The sequence below is a fragment of the Lepisosteus oculatus genome, chromosome 8, assembly GCF_040954835.1.
Source record: "Lepisosteus oculatus isolate fLepOcu1 chromosome 8, fLepOcu1.hap2, whole genome shotgun sequence".
Lineage (NCBI taxonomy): Eukaryota > Metazoa > Chordata > Actinopteri > Semionotiformes > Lepisosteidae > Lepisosteus > Lepisosteus oculatus.
Genome location: NC_090703.1, coordinates 45,203,504 through 45,224,832, shown reverse-complemented (window position 1 = coordinate 45,224,832; position 21,329 = coordinate 45,203,504). Strand labels below are relative to the sequence as shown.

Below are 21,329 nucleotides of genomic sequence, written 5' to 3'. Positions count from 1 at the left end.
GAAGCATTTCCTAAAAATGCATATCAGGGGAATAGCCAAATAAGCACAGTTTTGGACTTGGACATAAAGAATTCAATGACACATCTCTCAGACCATCCTGTTCTGAGAAATACAGTATGCATGCTAAGTTAGTCTCTGTCTGCCTGTAGTTCCTATTTTGGTATTTATTTTTAGAAGTAATCAGTATCCCTGTAAACCGCAAAATAATATAATTATTTATAATTTTCAAAATAAAGTGATTAAAAATAACCTAACCTCTGGTTCCTGTGGTAACAATATAACTAGAGTTTTTGGTACTACATCAAAATAACCAGTCTAGTGAACACATAAATATCTTATGTTCCACTCAGAAGTCTTACTTCTGACCCCCTGAGGGCAATTTCTATTGGGTTATATCATTTCTTTAATTTCATTACTTTTAAGATAAATAGTGATTACAGTTCCACACAAAATACACCTTTAACAGACATTCATCAGGTATTCTCTCGAACACTAGCTTGATTTAATTTTTAAGATGTTAATCAACCAACTCTTGTCTTTTGATTTTTATTTACAAATTATTTAAAACATAACTGGCCACTTTTTGAACAAGCAATGTTTGTTCAACCAGTACTTATCAAAGCATAGGCTATGTTTCTCTAACTGTCAGTGTGTTATATCATTTTTCTTAAAGGACAAAGAAATTTTCAACCTTCATAGAGAGCTGTCTGGTTAAGAACTATCAGCACCGACCTTCCACAGAAACCCTTTTGCGGCATTCATTCGTTAAGGATCTGTCAAACGAACGGCAGATTCGAATTATGCTCAAGGACCATTTAGACAGGACCAGGAAGAAGAAGGGTGAGAAAGGTGTGCAATGGTATTATTTCTTAGTTGAACCTTTTTTTTCCCTCAAAATAATGAAATAATGTCTGTGAATCAACATCTTAGTACCTTGGCAGAAGAAAAATGTGTTTCAGTATGCACATTGGTGGCACAAGTCCATTAGCTGTTCCAACTGCTTCGAGCTATACTATTTTAAAAGAGGGAAAATCTAGACTTCTATTATTAAACGCAAGAGTTCTACCCCCAGGAGCAAGAGTTTCCTGCTTTTGGTTAATTATGCAGCTTTATCTGTTGCTTGGATAAAATAAATGTTTTCCCTCCTTTTGTAATGATGGCTTGTAAAACAGTCAATTGATGTCTTTTTGGGGATATGCTGATGAAATGCTTTACTGCCATTCTTTTTAATCCCCTAGATTTAGTAGATGTTTGTCGTACTCATTATATTTTTGTTCGTAATTATGGACTGCAGCATGACTTTGGGATAAGTTAGTAATTTGGCAGAAGAGGTTAGGATATGACAACTTCAAGATGGAAAGTGCATGACAGGATCTTCCATGCATGTCATCCCAGAGGAATGTAAATTAGAAATGTTTAATTATCTTCAGAACTCAACCACAAGAGGCGCCCTTTTTCTTGTCACACCACATAATTACAATGTGTAGTTTAACATCAGAGCCCAGTGGTTTTCAAGAAATTAAATGTGGTTTTTCCCCCATGCATTTGGTTCCATTTGGCAAGTATTTTGGATGGCCACCGAGATGAATGTTAAAACAAACCCTGGAACTCAGCAATGAAACTGCAGCTATACAAGATAAAAGCTGACTGTGCTGTTATTATAACCTAAAAGACGTTGGCTGTGAAGTACAATTCTGTATACATTTTTCATGTAGCTGGTTTTCTCTTTTTTTGCATCATCCCATATGACGCACTTAATAGAAACATTGTGTGTAAATGAGATCTTTTTTTTTCCTTTTCAGAAAGGTGTAGCACTTTAAACTATAAAGGATACTTAAATTCTGTGTTCACTGTATTATCAGCGTGGGGGAGGGGACAAAAGATTTATTATTCTGGGAAAGAACCATCAACGTAGTGACAAAATTTGCACACTAAAGCAAATGTTAATATTTAGGCCCTTTTAATGGTGCTGTGCTACCTTCCCAACTGGGAGTTGCAATAAAAATAGTTGGCAGTATAAAAATTAATGAACTAAAAAATGTACAGTACATTAGGGCAGGGCTGTATTAAGCAATACACTTTCATAATACTTAACCAGCTGAGAAAATGAGTATGGCCTGTGGAAAAGCATTATGCGTTAGGTTTTATATGAGAACCTTTTTTCCTTATCCATATTGGAAACCATATGGCAAGCAAGAAAAAAAACCTTGAATGAGCATGAGGCCAGTTCATTGTTTTCTTAACAGCTTGCCAGCCTGTTCTTTTCTGTTGTTTTTTTTCTGTTCGCACATCAAATATTTCATTTCTTTCCACAAAATCTCAACAGAGGAGACGGAATACGAATATAGCGGCAGTGAGGATGAAGAGGAGGAGATGAATGAAGACGAAGGAGAGCCAAGGTATTGTCTTCTTGCCTCAAATCGTGGAAATTTTCCAGCCTCAGAAAGCAAAAAAGGAGCTGAAGCAAGTCCCAACCTGGTAGTGGCAAAAGACCCTGGGCCTTGAATAGTATTTCTGACAAGGACATTGAAAGAACAGTTGAAAGAATGGAAATAAACGTCTTGGCCATCAACTAAATATTTTGTACAGTAACTCCTGAAAGCGATGTTCATCAAATATGTATGGATGGTTTGATTATATTTCGGCACATCTGGTTACAACATGTCAGTAGGATTGCTTTTTTAAAAATAGAGGCATTTAGTGTTTTTTTTTTCTGGCTGTAAGTTTAGGCACCAGATCATAATAGTTTAAGACATTTCCGTGTCACCATATGCTCCTCATATCGACGTTACATGACTGCAGTTGACTTCGCGTATGGCGGTGACCAAGAGCTGCGTTTGCAAACGTGTTTGTGGTTTGTCTGCGTGTTTGTAGCTCCATCGTGAACCTGCCAGGAGAGTCGACATTGCGTCGTGAGTTTCTCCGGCTGCAGCAGGAGAATAAGAACCGTTCCGAAGCCCAGAGACAGCAGCAGGTTCAGCAGCAGCAGCTCAAAGACCAGGAGAAATATAAGAAGCAGCTTCTGGCGGAGCGCCAGAAGAGGATCGAAGAGCAGAAAGAGCAGAGGAAGAGGCTGGAAGAGGTACAGTCTTTCTGACTTTTCCCGACCACTTACATTTGTGTGAGGAAAATTGCACGTTGTCAATGAACTTTGTTTCAACAGTTTGACTTTTTTATAGTGTTATATTAGATCTTTATTTGAATAACTATTAGAAAGAGTAGTCACTGTGTGCTGGGCTTAATGGTATTAGTGTTCTAAGCAATGATTATTTCTCTCTCGAAGGATTTTTCATAAACCTAACACGTGGGTCAGTCCTCCATTGTTTTCGTTCACTCTTGTGTTTTTCTTTGTCTTCCTCCTGCAGCAACAGAGGAGACAGCAGCGAGAAGCTGGCTACCTGTGGCCAGAGCTGCAGGAGATGCAGTGGAGAGATGAGACTGATAAAGACGAGAAAGGTTTCCTGGAGGAGAGGCTGAAGTTTCCAGAGGAGCACAGGAGAGGAGAAAAGAAACAGGTACCACTCTGAAGAATACATATACCATGAAGTCCTGGAAGCGTGACTCTGTCTTTTATTAATGCATACATGAAACAAGGGATGGTATCACAAATCTGAATAATTTTCTTTGTGGAACAGATTTTACTTCTCATTTAAGTCTTTTGTTTTCTTACAAAACCAGATTACATTAAAGCATTCTTTCGAAAGCTGTAATGCTCACAAAACGCTTTAGTGGCCTTCATTTTCCTCTCACATACAGTGTGTATACTGTATATTTGAAGTCATAGCGAACATTTGACTAAATATCTTAATTGATTATTAATTTGAAAGGTACAAATGTTTTTGTTGGTCGTTCAGATGGGACTGGTCAGAACTATATCCCCCCCACCATTGAGTTGGCCCTAGTCATATGTTAGTTAACTCCTAAAGAATTCTTCAGTCATGCTAGTGTCTATTTGACATGAGAAATCCATAGTCGTTTCTGTGGCCCGAGAGTGTTTGGTGTAATGAAGTCTCCCAAATGCTGAACCGTGGGAAATGGCTTTGGAGCAGGAAACTCTCGGGTCAGAGGTCTATTAATGCTTGCTGACGCTGTAAAAAACAGGGGGTTTCAAACCATTTCAGCCATTCTGTCACTATAATAAAGAGGTTCTCACATTCCTCCCTTTTACTATTGTTTGCCAGACTTTATCAAACAAATTTATTTTTTGTATTTAAATGACAAAGATTAATAGAAAAACACAGTATTAGCTATTACTACCAGTTATGAAAATATCTTCAGACGTGGTCTGTGCTTATTTCTTCACATATGTGCTGAAGTAATAAGAGCATTGCAAAAAGAGTAGGTTGTGTTAAATATAAGCTTTGTAGTTTGGTAAGAAGCATTTTTTTAAGTTAGAACAAAAACACCATTCAGTGTTGATTATGAAAACATGAAACATGTTAAAAGGTCACAAGGATAGACTGGAATAGACAGAGAACATTTTCTCTGATCATGTCTTTTTTTGCTATCTTACCACATTGAGGAAAACCATTTCAATTAACTGCAGTTTATACAAGGCTATAAACTGCTGTGAAAATCATCTTAATAATCAAGCTGATGTCCTGGCTTTTGTATACCATTCAAGAAAACATAACTGGCATCTGCTTTTAATTATTGTGCAATAAATCAGTTTCATTATGTTTTCTCAGTCTTTTACATGTCAGTGTTTGACTACATGATTACTACTATGAGTGCAGGTAGTGTATGCTGATGCACAAAACACATAATTTCTCATGTTCAGAAAATTGAACAATAGCAGCATTAATTAAATGTGTAATGTTTCATCAAAAATACCAAGGTATTTGTCAACAAAACTACGTACATACTGTATTCCATATTACTGTCATACTTTCTGAAAGTTTGGAAGGAAAAATAACATTTCCTGGCTTTGCAAATAATGCATTTTAAATACTTGCTAAATGGCATTAAAGTGCAAGTGTAAGAAAACATATGGCTGTATATGGCTGATACTCAATCTAAAATAACTATAAAAGTGTATTCAAAAATGTTGTAAACTGATGTAAAAGCACAGACTAGACACTAGCAAGAATCTGTGCCTCATATGTATCTATGACTTCTTCAGAGCTATAGACTAACAATAATGACTTCTGACAGAAATCTGGAAAGTGGCCCAACTTAATTAAATACAGATGGTCAGTAGGTTTTCTTTTCAGCAAAAACATGCAAGTCTCAGATGTAGTGTGTGGGTTTTTTGTTTTTATTTATTTGTAAACGCTAAACAGTTTTGTTCATTTGCAAACATGATTAGTCCAAACCATGTGTAATTAATTTATATAAGGTATTAGAGTGTGCAAATATTGACATATTATTACAGGAAATGGGTAGCATGGTGGTTTGCACAGTTGCCTTCTGTGTGAAGTTTGCATGTGCCATGTATATCTGTGTCGGTTTCTTAGGTACTTTGTTTGATTTCTGCCTCTCAAAGACATGATGGCTAGGTTAGCTGTTATCTGTAAAGTGTCCTGTACTTCAGAGCATTACAAGATGAATTGAGTTCCTGTCAAGGGTGTTGACCTGATTGGTGCCCTGTGGTTGCCGTAGACCCTACTAGGCACTAGCATTGTTCTCTTAAAGAATATAGGCAAGAAAGCAGAGGAGCATCCCAGAGTTCAGGAGGATGAAAACTCTCACCTCATCCACTTTTGCTCATCAGAAACATTATGATGTTTCAAATGCACTGTAGCCCAGTATTCACTGCTTTGAATATTTCCTTCCACCACAGCATTGCCCTTCCTTGGCTCAGCTTACCTAGTGTTTCAGTTGATCTCATCCTTATGAACTGGCTATAATTCACCCAGCCTAATGGGTTACGACAGTCATCCAAATCGAATTAATTACTTCTATCATTACATCTTAATTAGTATTGTCTGGACTGAATCAAACATTGAATTGAGAGGACTTAAGTACTCTGCAAGCTGTTTGCCATTTTTAACATTTTTAACACAACTGCCACAAATGTTAAGCTTTCCATTTGTTAATTTTTTGAAAAACAACAATCCCCTTTCTCAAATGACGCAACAGGTGGAAGACTCAGGAAGACAGAAAATTGATGGTGGTGGTAGACCTGCTGACTTTCAGAGAGATAAGGTAAAGAGAACGTCCCAATTATCTTAAAAGAGGTCCAGTCGGATGGTCGTATTGATCATATGGAGTAAAATTTAGCTGAGCTGCAGTGGGACATTCGGAAATATGTCCTGAGTGTGCCAAAACAATATTATTTTTATTAGGGATTTTTATCAAGTGTGGTGGCTCTGACTTTTTGTCTTAATCCCTGCGTTTTGAGGCCATGTCCACATTGCACTACCGGTCTTGAAAACCTTCCTTGAGTGCGTTCTATTAATTCTGCAGGCTCTACAGCAGTGCTCATGAGCCCAGTCTATTTTATGTTTCAAAATTGCTGTAAATACAGTTCAAGCCTCACCTGTTTGCTACAATCTCCTTCAGGTGCCAGTTCTTAGTATTCAATGTCCATGTGCTAACCGTTACTGTCACATTAAGGGATACTGAAAGAGAAACAGCAAATGTAGAGAGGTATTACATTTGTGCTATTTCCCACTATGGTATTATTTAAACTTAGTAGCAGGAGTGATGATGCTTTACAAGCAGCTCTTTATCTCTTACATCATATTATTAAAGCTTGTTGCTACAAACAGGCTGTAGATTGATATTTTATTTAATTTTATTGATTATTTTTGCCTCTTTGAAAAAAAACTTTGGAAGCGAGTGATGAGCAATACTCAAACCATTGAGTGTTGTAACAGATGTTGTGGTTTCCAAAAGATGGCTCTTTTCTGCTTATTGATTTTTTTTTGTCTATGAAAAGTGCTACCATGCTCTTCCGTCTGGAGAAAAGAGTCATGTGAAGCTAGCAGAATATTCGTAAACCAAAATAAGAACAACAGCTATCTGGAACAAGCAGGATACATCTTTTTTTATGATTGCATTATGATTAAAGCTTCTTTAATATTTATTGTTTTTTAGTTATGCTTTATTGCAAAGCTTTTGCAATAAAGATTACAAGGAGATATTAAAAGCAGATGATGTTTCTGAGTGCGTGTGAATCACAATGCCAGGTTATTACTGTGCGCTGTAAAAGTGGTTTTCCAAAACAAACCATGAAACCAGACTTTGAAACCTGTGCATAATGTTGATCAAGAAATAAATGCATGAATTTTACTTTTTTTGGGGTTCCAAAATAGTTTGTTGGTGTTTGAGGGACGAGTGAGTGACATGATGTATGTTTTTAAGCATTGTTTTCCTCCCGCTTTAGGTGATTAATTTTTAGGAGATAAGATATTTAAAACAAAAATTCAAAAGAATTGTAATAGAAATGTTCTAGCATGTGGAAAATGTCAGGAATTAAAAATGACCAGGGCTGGATTTACTGTAGATGTCTTTTTAATTGCCCTAAAAGGCTTTTTACTGTGATCAATCCCCTAAACTCTCACAGGTAGATGGTAACTTTCAGATAACATGTATCCACATGGGTAAATGGGTAGATAATTGCCTACTTATGAAATTGGTCTCTTGTTTGAGAAATTATGTAGAAAGGAAATCAATTAAATTAAAAATAAATGCCAATTGAAAAGGTTGCCTTACACCAAATTCCATGCCAGTCTTCAAATCAAGTGATTTGGGCTTAGTGTAGTCTCCAGCAAGTTCTCTAAGCTTAGGTCCATGTTTAATGTGTCCCCATTCCGGACGAATTCCCTCCATTAGATACTGTAACACAGTGCAATTACGCACTTATGTGTGTGACATAATTAGCGCGCTTTCTGTGGGTGTATAATTGTGCCTGCTGTACTTCTGTGTATCAAGACTTGTGCATAGTACAACTTGTGGGAGTGCCTTCCTTGTCCCATAAATAACATTTTCCTGAACAAACTGCAGGTTAGTTGGTGAAAATAATGTTTCCCATTTAAATGCATAAATCAATTTGCTTTGTGTACCGGGCTTCTAAAAATGTTTTTTTTTTGCAGCAGTTCCTTTCTTGCTTTGCTGTGTCGTCTTAACAGAAGGCTGTCCAAGGAGTGACTCTTGTGTCTTCTTGTTGTTGCTGTTTAGAAAAAGTCAGAGCCGCTTCAGCTGCAGAATAAAAAATTCCACCGCACTCTGCCCAAAGACCAGACCCAGCTGCTTTTGCTTCAGCACGATCACAAGCAGAAAAATAAGGAGACCCAGCAGGTTGCTAGTTCAGGACCTAAGAGCTCAGCAAATAACCAACGCAAAGTGGTAAAGCTTACATGCAGTGTTTGTGCTTGATTAATCATTTATGCTCTTTTTGTGCTGTTTTTTTTTTTTGCTGTTTCCCATTCTCTGTGTGAACATCGTGATTGTGCCAAAACACAATGTAGAAGAAGTGTGATGTCACAGTTATGTCGCATGTGGCAATAAAATATTTAAAAATGTTTTTTTAGATGACATACACAATCAGGGAAAATTGTTGGATTATTACTAATGTGATTCGGCTGATGCTTTTATCCAAAGCAGATTAAATTTTTCACTCATTTATACAGCTGGTTATTATGTTTTAACTATTACGCAATTAGAGTAAATTACATTTGCTCGGGGGTACAGCAATACCCCACTAAGGATTTGATCCCCCAAACTTACAGTTATGACTCCCACACCACACTGCTGCCCACTTCAGCCACAGCTGTAATGTACTGTACATGGCAAGATAAAATTGTTTTATACCCAGCATACGTGCCTAAAAATGTGTAAACCAGAGTTCATCATCATTGCATGGTTACATCAAATGTAGTTCACTTTATTTCTGCTTCTTAAACAGCAAATATGTTCTGATTGTTTGGGAAGCTGTATTATAACCAGTGTAACACTACTCAAAGGCTTTCGTTTAGAGAATTAATTGCACTTACATAATGCCTTTACTTTCTTGCCACATGCGAGACTGTTAGTTTATGTATTCCGGAAAATTTATTTTGTAATTCAAGGATCTTTGTTGCAAAAAGATTTAGCACTTCCACTTCCCATTACTTCTCTTAATTTGTTAATTAGTGCTAGTACTGTAGGAGTACTAGCACTAATCAAAATCGCATTTAATAGAAAAAGCCTTCCTGTCAATTTTTTGTTTAGTCTAGTTCCATTCTATCAGAACAGCAGTTATCAAATACTTAGAACAGCACAATAAAAAATTATTGGACTGAGACTTGTTAAAACAGAGCAAGTTATAGAGATAGCATATCTCTTGGCAATCTTCTCATAAAGTTTATTCTCTTTTCGTTTGGTTTATTTGTCTGAAGGGTTTTTGTTTTTCTGTTTTGAATTGTGTCACTGTTGCTCAGATTGATGAGAGAATGAAAGCTGCTGATGCTCATCGTTCAAACTTGAACCGCTTTGCTGCTGGTCTGCCTTTGCATTTACAAACCAGACTGGGTTCTGGGAGCAGCTCAAGTCCATGCACACCTGCCCTGCAAAGGGCCTCCACACAACAGGTAGGACATACTGTACAAACACTGAAGGGGCCTGACAGTATCATGCAAGCTAGCTGCAGAAATGAACTATGCCACTGCTCGTTCCATCAGGCAGAGCTCAGGTATTTTACATTCTCTGTACTAACATGCGTAATGTCATGTTATCTGCAGTATATTGCATTTTGAGGTGGGATTGGGAAGGTGTTATCTGTCTCATTTCTTTATGTTTTAATTATGTTGGGAGCAGGCTTCCCTCTTCGTGCACCTTTGTGGTTACAGCTGAGGTCCTGCCTACCAGGTTATCCTGAATTTCCAGGCTCTGCATCTGACTTTTAATTAAAATATTTGCCCAGGCAAAATCTCAGTTTTGTTCATAACACATTAAATTCCAGTGAACAGCATGTCAGGGAAATCCTTTTAGCTTAGAAAAACGTTATTGAATTTAAGAATGTTAAACTTTTTAAAGTATACTGGCTGTAATGTTGCTCTCCTTGTCTCATTTTTACTTTCAGATCAGTTTATAGACCACATAGATTATTATGTGATGTTACAAAATCCCTTCATTGCTACTACAAGAATGATAGCCATCAATGGTGTTGAACCAAGCTTGCATTAACAAACTTATCTATTGCATAAATGTTTCCACATTTCTAAGTCTTACTAGACGATATATGTAGTTTCCTATTCCCCTGCAGTGGGAACAGGGTTAAATTTATTTTAAAAGGGGTATATACAGTAGTTCAACATCTGTATTAACATAGTGCTGTTTCTTCATTGTATTAGACACTGTATGTTCTGTCAAGTGACTATTATTTTGTCTCAGTTAACATACTGTAGGACAAATGATCTTTTGAAAAATTGACTGTCTTTAGGACTGAGGAAACTCTTTGATGAAATATCACACAGTTAAGCTAATACAAATGTGAAATATATTCACAACCTATTTAGAATTTACTGTAGCTGTATTTCCAGAACTATTTTTAAACAAATTAGCTTGGAAATGACACAGAACAAAAATAGCAAAAAGCACATTTGAAATAGACTTACAAAAACAGTAGTAAAAAATGAAGTAACAGGAAAAATGTGCATCTTTAACATTTGGCAGTTTAAGACCTAATTATACGGTTGGAAGTAGCCTAATACAAGGGTTTTGTTAAAATACTTGCACTGTCTGATTATGTTAAGGCCTGCAATGCTACTCCTTTTAATTTTGTGGTCACAACAATACACATTTTTCAGCACTAAACCCCTGTATGGAAATACAATTGTACGTCTTGCTAATCATTTTTGTTTCCCTCAGCGAAGAATTCTTTAAGTTGTTGTAGCCAGAGCAGTTTCAAGTTTCATCCAAGCTTCTTTATCATCAAAACCAAGAGACTTTCAACTTGACTCTTGTCCAAACACTCAATCTTCTCCGTCACTGATGAATTTAGGTGCTCCTGTACTCGGTGCTTTGTCATTTAGTCTGTGATGTGTGTCATATGTCACTATGTGTGCTAAAAATGTATCATTATCAATTTGAAAACTGTTGAACAAATCTGCAATTATCAATGTGTTGTGGTCTTCAGTAAGCATTGGTGAGACACATCTGGTGGTGTTCCTCCATTGTACAATTATTTTAAGGTTAGTTGCCCATGGCCTGTGTATGGGAGTTTTTAGTTTCAGCTTTTAAAATACCCAGGTATCTCACTTCTTGCAAAAAAGCTTGGTTTTACCTATAGCGTGCTATAGAAATAATCAGTTAAAATAAATCAGTGTCTTTACGTATTGAGACAGATTTATATTAATGATCATGAAACTAATACATGTTGTTTTTAAAAATTAAATGGTGGTAGGTACTGCATTTAACACAAAATAGTAACCTTGTTATACTGTGTGTTTCAGAATGCGAATCTCAGACTGAGCAGAGATACGCAGCACAGCAGCTCTATGTCAGATATGGCCATGAGTCCACTGTCTCCAGAGCAAGATGATGTTTTCTGGGATTTTTCAAACTCTGAGGAACTACCCCCCAAGGTAACCATCAGACATTGCTTGAGAAAGCATCTTGACATACAAAGATGATATTGGGACTTAAATGCCTTATCCCAGGATAAGAATAAAATCAAGCTCTTGTTTTGCTGTTTTTAAAACTGTTTTTACAAGTGGGAGCAGAACATTTCTTAAAATATTTCTTAAGTAGGAACTATTAAGAAGGAAATAAGGACATTAATACATATAATATCAACATTTTGTCACAGAAGAAAATGTTGAAAAGCTGCATTGGATCAAGTGGAGAAAACCTATCTCAATAAGCTTGTAGCCATAAAGTCAAGTGAAGAGCCCAGTTTTATATTTCAAAGTTATAATTAGAGTGCAAGGAATTTCAAGGTCTGAGATTGTTGTCATAGCAGATGCTGTGCAATTTTAAGAGAAGGTAGCAAATATGTAATGGAACAAGATTTCAGATATGAGTGTGAAATCTACATTTCTACATATACAGTAAGTGTGGATTTATATGTAGAAATCTACATATAGGATATTTTTTTGACCTATAAGAGGTGTTCGACAGTCTCATCCACTGCATTCTCACTCCACTGTGAATTTCCACAGTATGGAAGAGGAGAAAACCTTCCCATGCATTAATGCTGGAACGAAATGGTAGCTATGTCATTGCAAATCAGTAAAATTCTCAGTTTGTCTTAAGAAGTCAGCTTTCTTTAGAAATTTCCCTTAAGCATTTTAAAAGGAAAGTGACCTGTTCCTTCATTTTGCCTCTCTAAATGTATTTATTTGTCTTGCTGGGAAAATATTTCACTTGGGTGAAGAAATCTGTTTTGCAGTGTACAGTTGTTGTAAATGAGCACATGTAAAGAATTTCCTCATTTCATTGCTTGTTTTGTTCTTGTACATACTGTTATTGATCTTGTTGGCAAAGGAAACTGAGGCCCTTTTATGAGGTTGTGACTTCCCTAAGGATACTTATGCCACCCGTGACCAAAATGCTGCCACTTTTTACAACGTGATAGACATGCTGTATTTTTATAGCATATTTCACAAGATTTGGTCTTTGCTTGTGAAACTGCTGCTTTCTCAAGCAAATTCCAAAAGCAATAATCTGAAAAAAACATTTTTTTCATATTTATTTTGAATTTTCCCTGCTTTGTTTATAGTGGTAATACAGTGTTGAAATATGTACAACAAAGCAGAGTAAAAGCATGGCAGAGCATCATAAAACGCAGAAAAACTGATGTAAAACTGTGTGGAAGCTGTGAAAATACGTAGACCCAGCGTAGATACTTAAGTGTTGCCTTGAATATTGTGCTTCTTTAAAATAAGTATTTGTTACATTGCTACAATTTGTTCCAACAGACCTCAATCAAGTAGAATGTATTCATAGTATTCATTGTTAAATTTTCTTTTCAATCTGAGGTGAGGTTTCTAACAGTACTCTATGTTCTCAATGCTGTTCTTTTATCATGTTCAGTTATTCATATTCCCAGATAACTTTTTTTAAAGAGTTTTAACTCAAAGCACTGCAGCATGTACATTTCCGGCCTCTGTGTTTTTAAAACCTGCTTGAGTTTTACCAGACAGAGGCTGATGCTTGCTGCAAGTTAGGGTACATTTATGTTTTTTCACCTTCCATATAAAATGTTGTCTAAGGAAAGGCGTATTAAGTTCAAGAAGTTGGTCTACCCTTTTAACCTGATGTTTAAAGATCGGTTCCTCTTTAAGAGGGCGGTGTTCCTTCATTTTAAGGTGCTTGTTGTACAAATTCTAAAACCACAATGAAATTCCGATCATGTTCAGAAAGACTGAATTCATTTTATTTTGCTTATGTATGACTAGTTACTGAATATATTAGTTAATGTAATATTCTGCCACTTTGCAGACAGCTCTTAAGATTCCTTTAGCTTTGTTACAGTTCATATTGAACTAAGTTATTATCCGTTCGTTTGTTGCAAAACTTTTGTTCCTGAAGTTCAGTGTTTGCATTTCAGTCCGTGTTTGTGTTTGGGGAAAATAGATAATAACATTGGCATTCATTATTACCAGTCTCAGATGTTCTGGTTTTTTTTTTCAAATAAAACTTACAATTGCTTAGTCACTGGTTCCTTTCTTCCATTTAGCCTTGAGTACCAAAAGTACTGTACAAAAGATTTTTTTGTATTAATAATTAGCTGTAACTCTAAAACCAGAACAAAACAGATTTTCCCAGAGGTTCGAGGAACTGTATATCATACAGTACTGAATCCCTCAAAACAAACTGTATGCAGAATTTGTAGAAAGATTTTCTTTTTATCACCCATAGAAAACAATGTAGAAGAAAACCATGTTTCTGAGAATTTATTTTTCTCATTCATTTTTAAATCCTCTTTTCAAGGTTCCAGAACGAACAACATCAAAGTTTTACTGTAGAGAACTTTCAAATCACCAGAAAAATTCCATCAGGTGGGTTTACTTAAATGTAATAATGTAGTAATGTTCTAATGTTGTTAGAAACAGAGATATGAGAATGATACACAAAGGATTCTCTGCATGTGTTGAATCTAGTACTTTATGTAAATTACTGGGGAAAAAATGCAGGAAATTATTTGGTTTTATCTGATTTGACAAGAGAAGATTCATGAATCGGAAAATGAAAACAACTGCTCATAGTTCCAAGGCTAAGTATTTTGCAGGCTCACAAGACTTTGATGTTTAACTTTTGTTTTGCCTTCATATTCACCAAAAGTGAATGTTACACATTGCCTAATTGTAATTGTATGAACTTCTTTAAAAGTATTTTTTTTATATTCCCAGTGGCTTCCAGCAGCTGTCTTTACTAGACAAGGTGGCAACGCCGACTTCCCCCCTCAGCACCAGTAGCTCAACCAGCAGCAGTCAGTCAGGTTCGTCTGTTTTCACAGAGGAACATAAGAAAGGTAACAAAGGAGAGGAGGGTATTCTGCACATTTTTAACCGTTTGATCACCAATTTCACAGCTAACCCATGATTCATTTATGGAGTTAAGTAATTTAGAGATCATTGGGAACAATAGTTTGGGTACTATCCAGCCATCGAGGGTCATAGTATCCTTAATTGAAAACAGTAATTGCTTCATTGAATGATCGCATGTTCACAGGCTTGAGCAGCAGTTGATTTAGATGGAGTTGGAAGATGCATATCGATAAAAAGGATTGTAGTTAATTAATAAGGATTTATTTAAAAAGGGTTATAAATGAGGAAGGCCATACGGTCTTTGTGGCCTGTTTTTGTGTTAGAGGCTAAGTGATCCAAGCATCTCATCCAGCTATGTCTTAAAAGAAGCCACGATATCGTCTTCAAGAACATGGCAGGATAGCTTGTTCCATACTGCCACAGTTTCTTATGTTCTCAGTGCTGTTCTTTCTCATGTTCAGTTATTCAGATTTCCAGATTACTCTTTAAAAAGAGTATTAACTGAAAGAACTGTGCTTGAAGAAGTGCTTCTTGGTCTCAGCGTTAAACACACTTCCACATAGTTTCCACTTGTGCCTTTTGGTTTGTGTTTTACTGTTCAATTAAATTTCTGTGACATGGTATACTTTCCCTGATACTGTTCTGTGACTTAGGATTTTGTGTTTTTGTGCCAACTGTGAGGATGTCTCATTCATCTCCAAAAGTAAGCAGGCTTTAGGTGTGTGATAATCCAAATAATGCAAATTAGTCAAATGTGCACTCCATGGAAAAGTTTCATATTATTTCTATTGCGTGAAGCTCATTACTGTTCACTCAGCTATTAGAATGCTGGTAGCTTACACATCAAAAAGATTTTGTGCAAATATATTGGAGTATTAGTTTATGTTCATGTTTTGTTCACCTGAAATGGATTTTATATCAATTAATATAAATTGTCAATTTCTTTAGGATCTTTATATCAAAAAGGACACCCCAAATTATTTTATAATTTATAATTTTTTTTTTAGCTACAACCTTAATAAAGTATTTGGCCCCTCCGAGAAACCGAAAGCACAGCCCTTTTCTGTTTTGTAAACCTTCTGCAGGTTATTTATGTGGCGTGTGGGTGTGTACAAGAGGCATGGGGATGACTGACTGGCTGTGTGGTTGAATGGGTGGAGAATGCAAGTACGATTAATGGGTGCACAGCAACTGCTGAAAATAGCACAAAGAAATTAAAGTGCAGAAGTAACGTTGCCCAGGTTATTTTCTGCCTCTGACTTTCTTTGTTTCTTTGTCGAGAAGAGTCCTTTTTTTAAATTAATTCAGTCGGCACTAGAAGATACTAAAAAAGAGATGTAAAGATCAAAAACTGCAAGTTTGTAGTCCTTCAAACTGTGGGTTTCTTGAAAGTCGGGTTCTCGCTGAAGATGCACAGGCGTGGGATAGTGTAGTGTTTGAAGTGTCGTAAGAAGGCACATGTATGTAATGAGTCACAGCTCCTGGGTTATAAATAGAGAGAAGCTTTGAAAAACATTTGTAACTTTTTGTCCTCTCTGAACCTCAGCAAATTAAGAATTTTACATAGCGAAACATGGAATATGATTAAGCAACTGTAAGTCTCCGTTACACTAGTGGGGAAATAAACACAATATCTGAACCCTTATGAATTCATTCATTAAGGCAAGTTAATCCTATAGGATATGCATTAAGTCAAAATAATAGTTTAAAAATACTGTAACTGGGGTTGCAGGGCTTGATAGAAAGCATAGTAAGCAGAATGACATCTCATGGTGACCTGTATTAATCTTTCAGGTTTTTCAAAGATGGACAGCCCTCTCCCACAAAATCGTCACCAGCAGTTCAAAAAGTCACAAGATGGTTGCCCAGGAGTGCCATTTCAGCACCAAGTATGTTTTGACTTGAGCTATGGGAATGTCTATCCCCTTTCTAATTATACTACAAAAGGGGGAGGTTTCTCACTCAGTAGTGTCAGAACAAGTTTTGTTTTAAAAGAAACCTTCCATAAACAAAAGATTATTATGGACTATTACTGGGGTATATTTTATAAAACTGTTAAAGGAACGGAATGTTTTATGAGTAATGTATGTAATTTTGGTTTTGTTTATGTTTTGGAAAATGTTTGAAATAGTTGACCCCTCTCAACAAAAACAGTTGTTACCCTACATCCTCAATAACTCTGTGAAGGACAAATTGTCTGCACATCTTGTAATATTTGGAATAGTTCTTTTATCTCAACGTTTATAATCTAAGTGTATGCCTTGGTTCTTAAATTCCTGACTGTTAATAACAAAAATACTTTTAGAAATTATCTTTAATTGTGTCAGACCATTTTAATCTGTTTCATATAATTTTATTTTGAAATCCAGAGATAAAGCCTCAGACAAAGTAAGTTTTTTTTCTGAGTAGGGCTTTTATTTGCTGTCACTATTCTTTAATTTCAAGAAATATAGCCATATAAACATAATGTAGATTACACTAGTGTTTGCGCCCTTTGGGAATGATGACAGAGCAGCTGTATTCTTGGATTCTACTCAAGTTCTATTATTTGAACAGATAAAATATCACATTGGAATCTGGGAAAACTGTATGTGAAATAAAGATTTTTCCAGGATTATTTAATGTTTTTTCACAGTCTTTTTATTTGGTTATCTCTGTGGGGAAGAGGAACACTTTGCTGAAGAAAAGAAGCCATATTTTGTTTAGTTTGATTAGCCTTAATCTTGCTTTATTAAAAAATGAAGTAAACAGTTATAGCTGTTTGTATGATTGTATTATGCGTCACAAACAATACCTGTGCAATGCCTGGCATTTATTGTTTTGCAGGTAGCAGTTCATTCTTCTGGGATAAAATCAAACCCTGGTCCTTTTGTGAAGGCCACAGAATATTCATCATCCAGTGACGAAGTTGGCAGCAGCGATGACGATGAAAGGAGCCACTTCCGGTTTGTAAACTTCTCTGTGATTCTTCTCACTCTGTCTGTCTAACTACTTTTCTTTCCAGCTAGCAGTTGTAGTCAGTGCACAGTGCTGATCTTATCAGGGGAGCGACAGGACAGGACTCAAGTCAAGCCAAGACTGCTTAAGGCCTCAAGCCAGTGGGGTTTGCCTTGGCCTTAATGCCATGTGCTCCATTGCATTGCAAGAGATCAAAATTTAAAGCTTTATCTGCGTCCTCAGGCAAAGTCTCCAGCATAGCACAGGTGATAACAGGGACCAGACCTTTCAGAGTTCTCTCGCAGAGGTCATTACCTGGATGTGCAAATACTGTATCTGCCATGTCTACAGAGACAGAAAAAGAAAATCCAACTTTGTTTCAGAGTACTACCCCGCACAAAAAAAAAATCAATTTAAAAAAGTTTCGATTCATTACCGGTTAAGCAATTTTTAACAGATGGCATGCTCCTGAGTGTGAGTCATTTCACCACTTGCAGTGTATTAACCACTCTTATCCAAAGACCTTGGCTGGCCTACTAGAAAATAATCCCTCTTCCACAGATGCTCAAAACTCACCCTGCCTAAAATAATTTTGGATAATCCATGCATGTGACTTTTAAATTTTGAACAAACCAAATTCCAAGTATCTGAAATACATTCTACTGATGGAAAGACTTGTTTCTGTAAGGAAAGCCTGAGTTTCTATAAGGCGTAATATCCCCTTTCTGTAAGCACTTCCTTTTTCCTGGAAGTCCTAAGAGGTTGTTTTGAAAGAGCTCTTAGTCGGACTATCCTAGAGAGGTGGTACTGTAGAAGTGGCGACTTTAATTGGAAGATATGTTTTGCCTTGAAATAAAAATGTGAAGAATGAAAAGGAATAATATTTAAACTTTGAGTTTATGAAAAATATTTAGGTATTGATATTTCCAACTGAAAAATGTTAGAATTCCTTTACCGATCTTAAAAAAGAGTGCTGCGAGACCCTTTATTCTAATAATCTTATCTAATTCTTCTGTGACTCTGGGATTCGATTTGAAACAAAAGATTGAGGTCAGATCCTAACCATTCCCACTCCTGCTGGCCTATGTACCATGTACGTTTTAGATTCTACAGCACATACCCATGCATTATCATTTTGCATCTTTCTCTTCACTCTGTCGCCACCCTCACACCAGCTCCCTGACTCATTTCTAGTAAAAAGAAGGAAGCATACCATAGCCTCATCGTTAAGGTCACAGTGCCGTTCTCTCAGCAAGGCGAATTAAACCAATAACGCAGAATAATTCAGATTACACCTGTACTCCAGGTACTTTATTAAGGTTTGGCTAAGCAACTGAATTTTGAAGTTCATTGACACTAAGTGCTTGTTTCATAGTGAACTTTGCCTTTTTCCTTCTGTGAAACAGGCCCGTGATGAGAAATGGGAAAGGGAGATTTTTACGAACAACCCCTGAAGGAATTGTATTGCAGCCACACTGCAATTTAAATCAACAACAGGTAAAACTACCATTCCCTAGCAGCAATGATGGGCAAAAACTATATTCCTTATATTTTGAGTCATTAGTTCTAACTGTGTAGCCATTTAATTTCTCGGATATTATATGGAGTCAGTGTACCATAAGCATAATACATCAAGTAGAATTAGAAATTAACCAAACTGCACTCACTTGGATTATTGTAAAAACCAGTTGTCCCCCTTTAAATAGGCAGAAATTACATTAATGTTTCTTCGAAAGCTACCATGTGAAGTTGAAATAACTGGACATTGTTTTATTTCAGATATGGCCACTAGAGGGTGCATTCCACATGCTTATGTGTTGTTTATAACTACTACAGTCACACAAATCTACATTTGTATGCGATCGTTTTTGTTATAATATGCACCTGTTCATTTTAGACAAACAATACCTCACAATACAATACAAGTTCTGTCAGCTGTACACACCCTTAACTTGTGTTATTCTAATCTACCATTGCATAAGAGTAGTGGTGATAACCCTTGTACCCTGGCTAAATTCCACTTTTGGCTTGCATAGTCTGGCCTCCCTTTGTTCAATTGGCAAAGTTACTGTACTTCTCAGCTCTCTGCCTGATGTCCTATGCACGTTATAGGGCTACTGGCCCAAAATGGCTGCTGCAAAACACCCAGGTGGGTGTTACACTTCATGTAGAGGTTAAAGAGGGTCCCCTCCTGTATTTGAACTACTTTATAAATGCAAGGAATTGATTGCTTAATTCTGAATGTGTTGGATAAGGTCGCCCAAAAGTAATGCAGACCTGTATTTTGTCTTTGTTTTAGCAGAATGTAGCTGACCTAAAGAGTAGCCACCAGCAGAGGGCGTTAGAGTTATGCAATCAGAATTACCTTCTCCCTGATCTCCTACAGCAAAGTGAGAACCCCGAGCCCCAGAGCAGGCAGAGAGACTCCCACACTCCTCAGTCTCCACAGAACCGAGTTCTCAGCCTGGATGTGAGTCCTCACACAGCTGCTGACTATTTGTAATTTAATCACACAACTTTACTTACAGTATATTCCACAGTGTACTTACTCTCCAGGTCTGATGTTAAGCACTTGGAAGGCTGGAGGACAAGTAGAAACCTATGTGGTGGTGGATGAGTGTGTTTTTTCAATATCAGCATTCCATCTATTCTGTAGTCTTACCGTATGTAATCTGTTTCCTATAGAAGAGCAACATTTTGGAACCAGGTTTAAAGGCTGTACCTTATAAGCTACAGTAGAAGTCTTTGAACTAAGACTTTGAGCCAAATTATTTTTTTTTTCAAGTTATGTTTTCATATCAAGTCTGTCACCTTCTCCTTTGCTGTTTATAAAAGTTAATGAATACTGAAACACAGAAACTGAAAATATGAACCTGTATTAAATTCCTTGCCGAGGTAATGAATTATTGACACAGCAGAGGGTGCTGCTGTGCTTTTAGTCTTTAGATTGCTAAGCAGGCGTTCAGAGATGGGATTGGCCAATTTACTGTATACAATGCAGTATTGCTGTCACTAAGGCAAAATAATTGGTTAAAGCAGGGTTTGTGTTTTCTGTGTTGCAGAGCCCCATTAGCAGCCCTCCAGGAAAAAACAGCACCTCTTCCTCCTCTTCCTCTTTCACTCCCTTCATTGACCCTCGACTCCTGCAGATCTCCCCACCCCAAAGTCCTGTGGGGCAAAGTCCCAGTGAGTAAACCCATATCTTTCACACTCCAGCCTGTGGTAAATATAAGGTCTTACCCTTGCAAATTTGTTTCAGTGTATCAGATTATTACCACAACTTCAAACATCTAATGTTCGGCCAATAAATCGTATATAATTAGGGTGGGTAGTGACCTTCATGGGATCCTACCTAAGCACACTCAGATTCACCCCACTGCAGAAATTGCTCTTATGAAAAAAAGTATGACTAGATCACATTTTGCAAAAACTACTTTCAAAATGTGCTTGAAACACCCATGTTTATCCTTTTGTTTCATAGTGAACCCTCCTTTAATATATAACATTCAAAATGTAATATAAAATTGTTTAGAAAAACAAAGGGAACTGTGTGATGTTCACACAGTTAGCATGGTAAAATTATCGATAATGCCATAAGACAGGGTAAGCACCAACTCCGTTGGTACTGTGTGTGATCAAAACACTCCCAATGATTTTGATCATATTATTGATGAAGGGGTGAATGCAGTTTTACTTTGTGTTTGGCAAATTACTGTAGAAGTTTGTATTCACAATGATAAATAACTGTCACATCTTGTCCTGAACTCTATTTTGCACTACCTTAATATTGAATTAAGGTAGGGACTTAATAAAGTTTTCTACTTTAACTGGATTTAGCAGATGGCATCATGCAATAGAAAAGTTTCAAAAACATATCTGATCTGACAGAATTTCAAGAAAGAAAAGGAACATGCAAAACCTGCATGTGAATAAAACATTAAATGCTTCTCGGTGCCACATACAGTATTCACAGAG

General features: G+C 36.7%; 1 protein-coding gene across 6 annotated transcripts in view; it reads left to right on the top strand.

Annotated features, from left to right (window-relative positions):
• The window catches only part of si:zfos-2326c3.2 (mitogen-activated protein kinase kinase kinase kinase 4), a 61,334-nt gene that overhangs the window by 26,375 nt on the left and 13,630 nt on the right, over positions 1-21,329 (top strand). The window contains exons 10-24 of one of the 6 annotated variants that reach the window (XM_015351368.2): positions 674-849; positions 2,327-2,399; positions 2,875-3,082; positions 3,366-3,515; positions 6,082-6,147; positions 8,125-8,292; positions 9,366-9,515; positions 11,379-11,510; positions 13,861-13,928; positions 14,280-14,401; positions 16,212-16,306; positions 17,244-17,362; positions 18,761-18,851; positions 19,741-19,824; positions 20,417-20,540. In XM_015351368.2, the coding sequence (XP_015206854.1) occupies positions 674-849; positions 2,327-2,399; positions 2,875-3,082; positions 3,366-3,515; positions 6,082-6,147; positions 8,125-8,292; positions 9,366-9,515; positions 11,379-11,510; positions 13,861-13,928; positions 14,280-14,401; positions 16,212-16,306; positions 17,244-17,362; positions 18,761-18,851; positions 19,741-19,824; positions 20,417-20,540 (1,826 nt within the window). Of the gene's footprint in view, positions 1-673; positions 850-2,326; positions 2,400-2,874; positions 3,083-3,365; positions 3,516-6,081; positions 6,148-8,124; positions 8,293-9,365; positions 9,516-11,378; positions 11,511-13,860; positions 13,929-14,279; positions 14,402-16,211; positions 16,307-17,243; positions 17,363-18,760; positions 18,852-19,653; positions 19,825-20,416; positions 20,541-21,329 lie in introns of all 6 variants that reach the window. The other 5 variants (XM_015351367.2, XM_006632839.3, XM_015351369.2 and 2 more) reach the window with 5 other exon arrangements.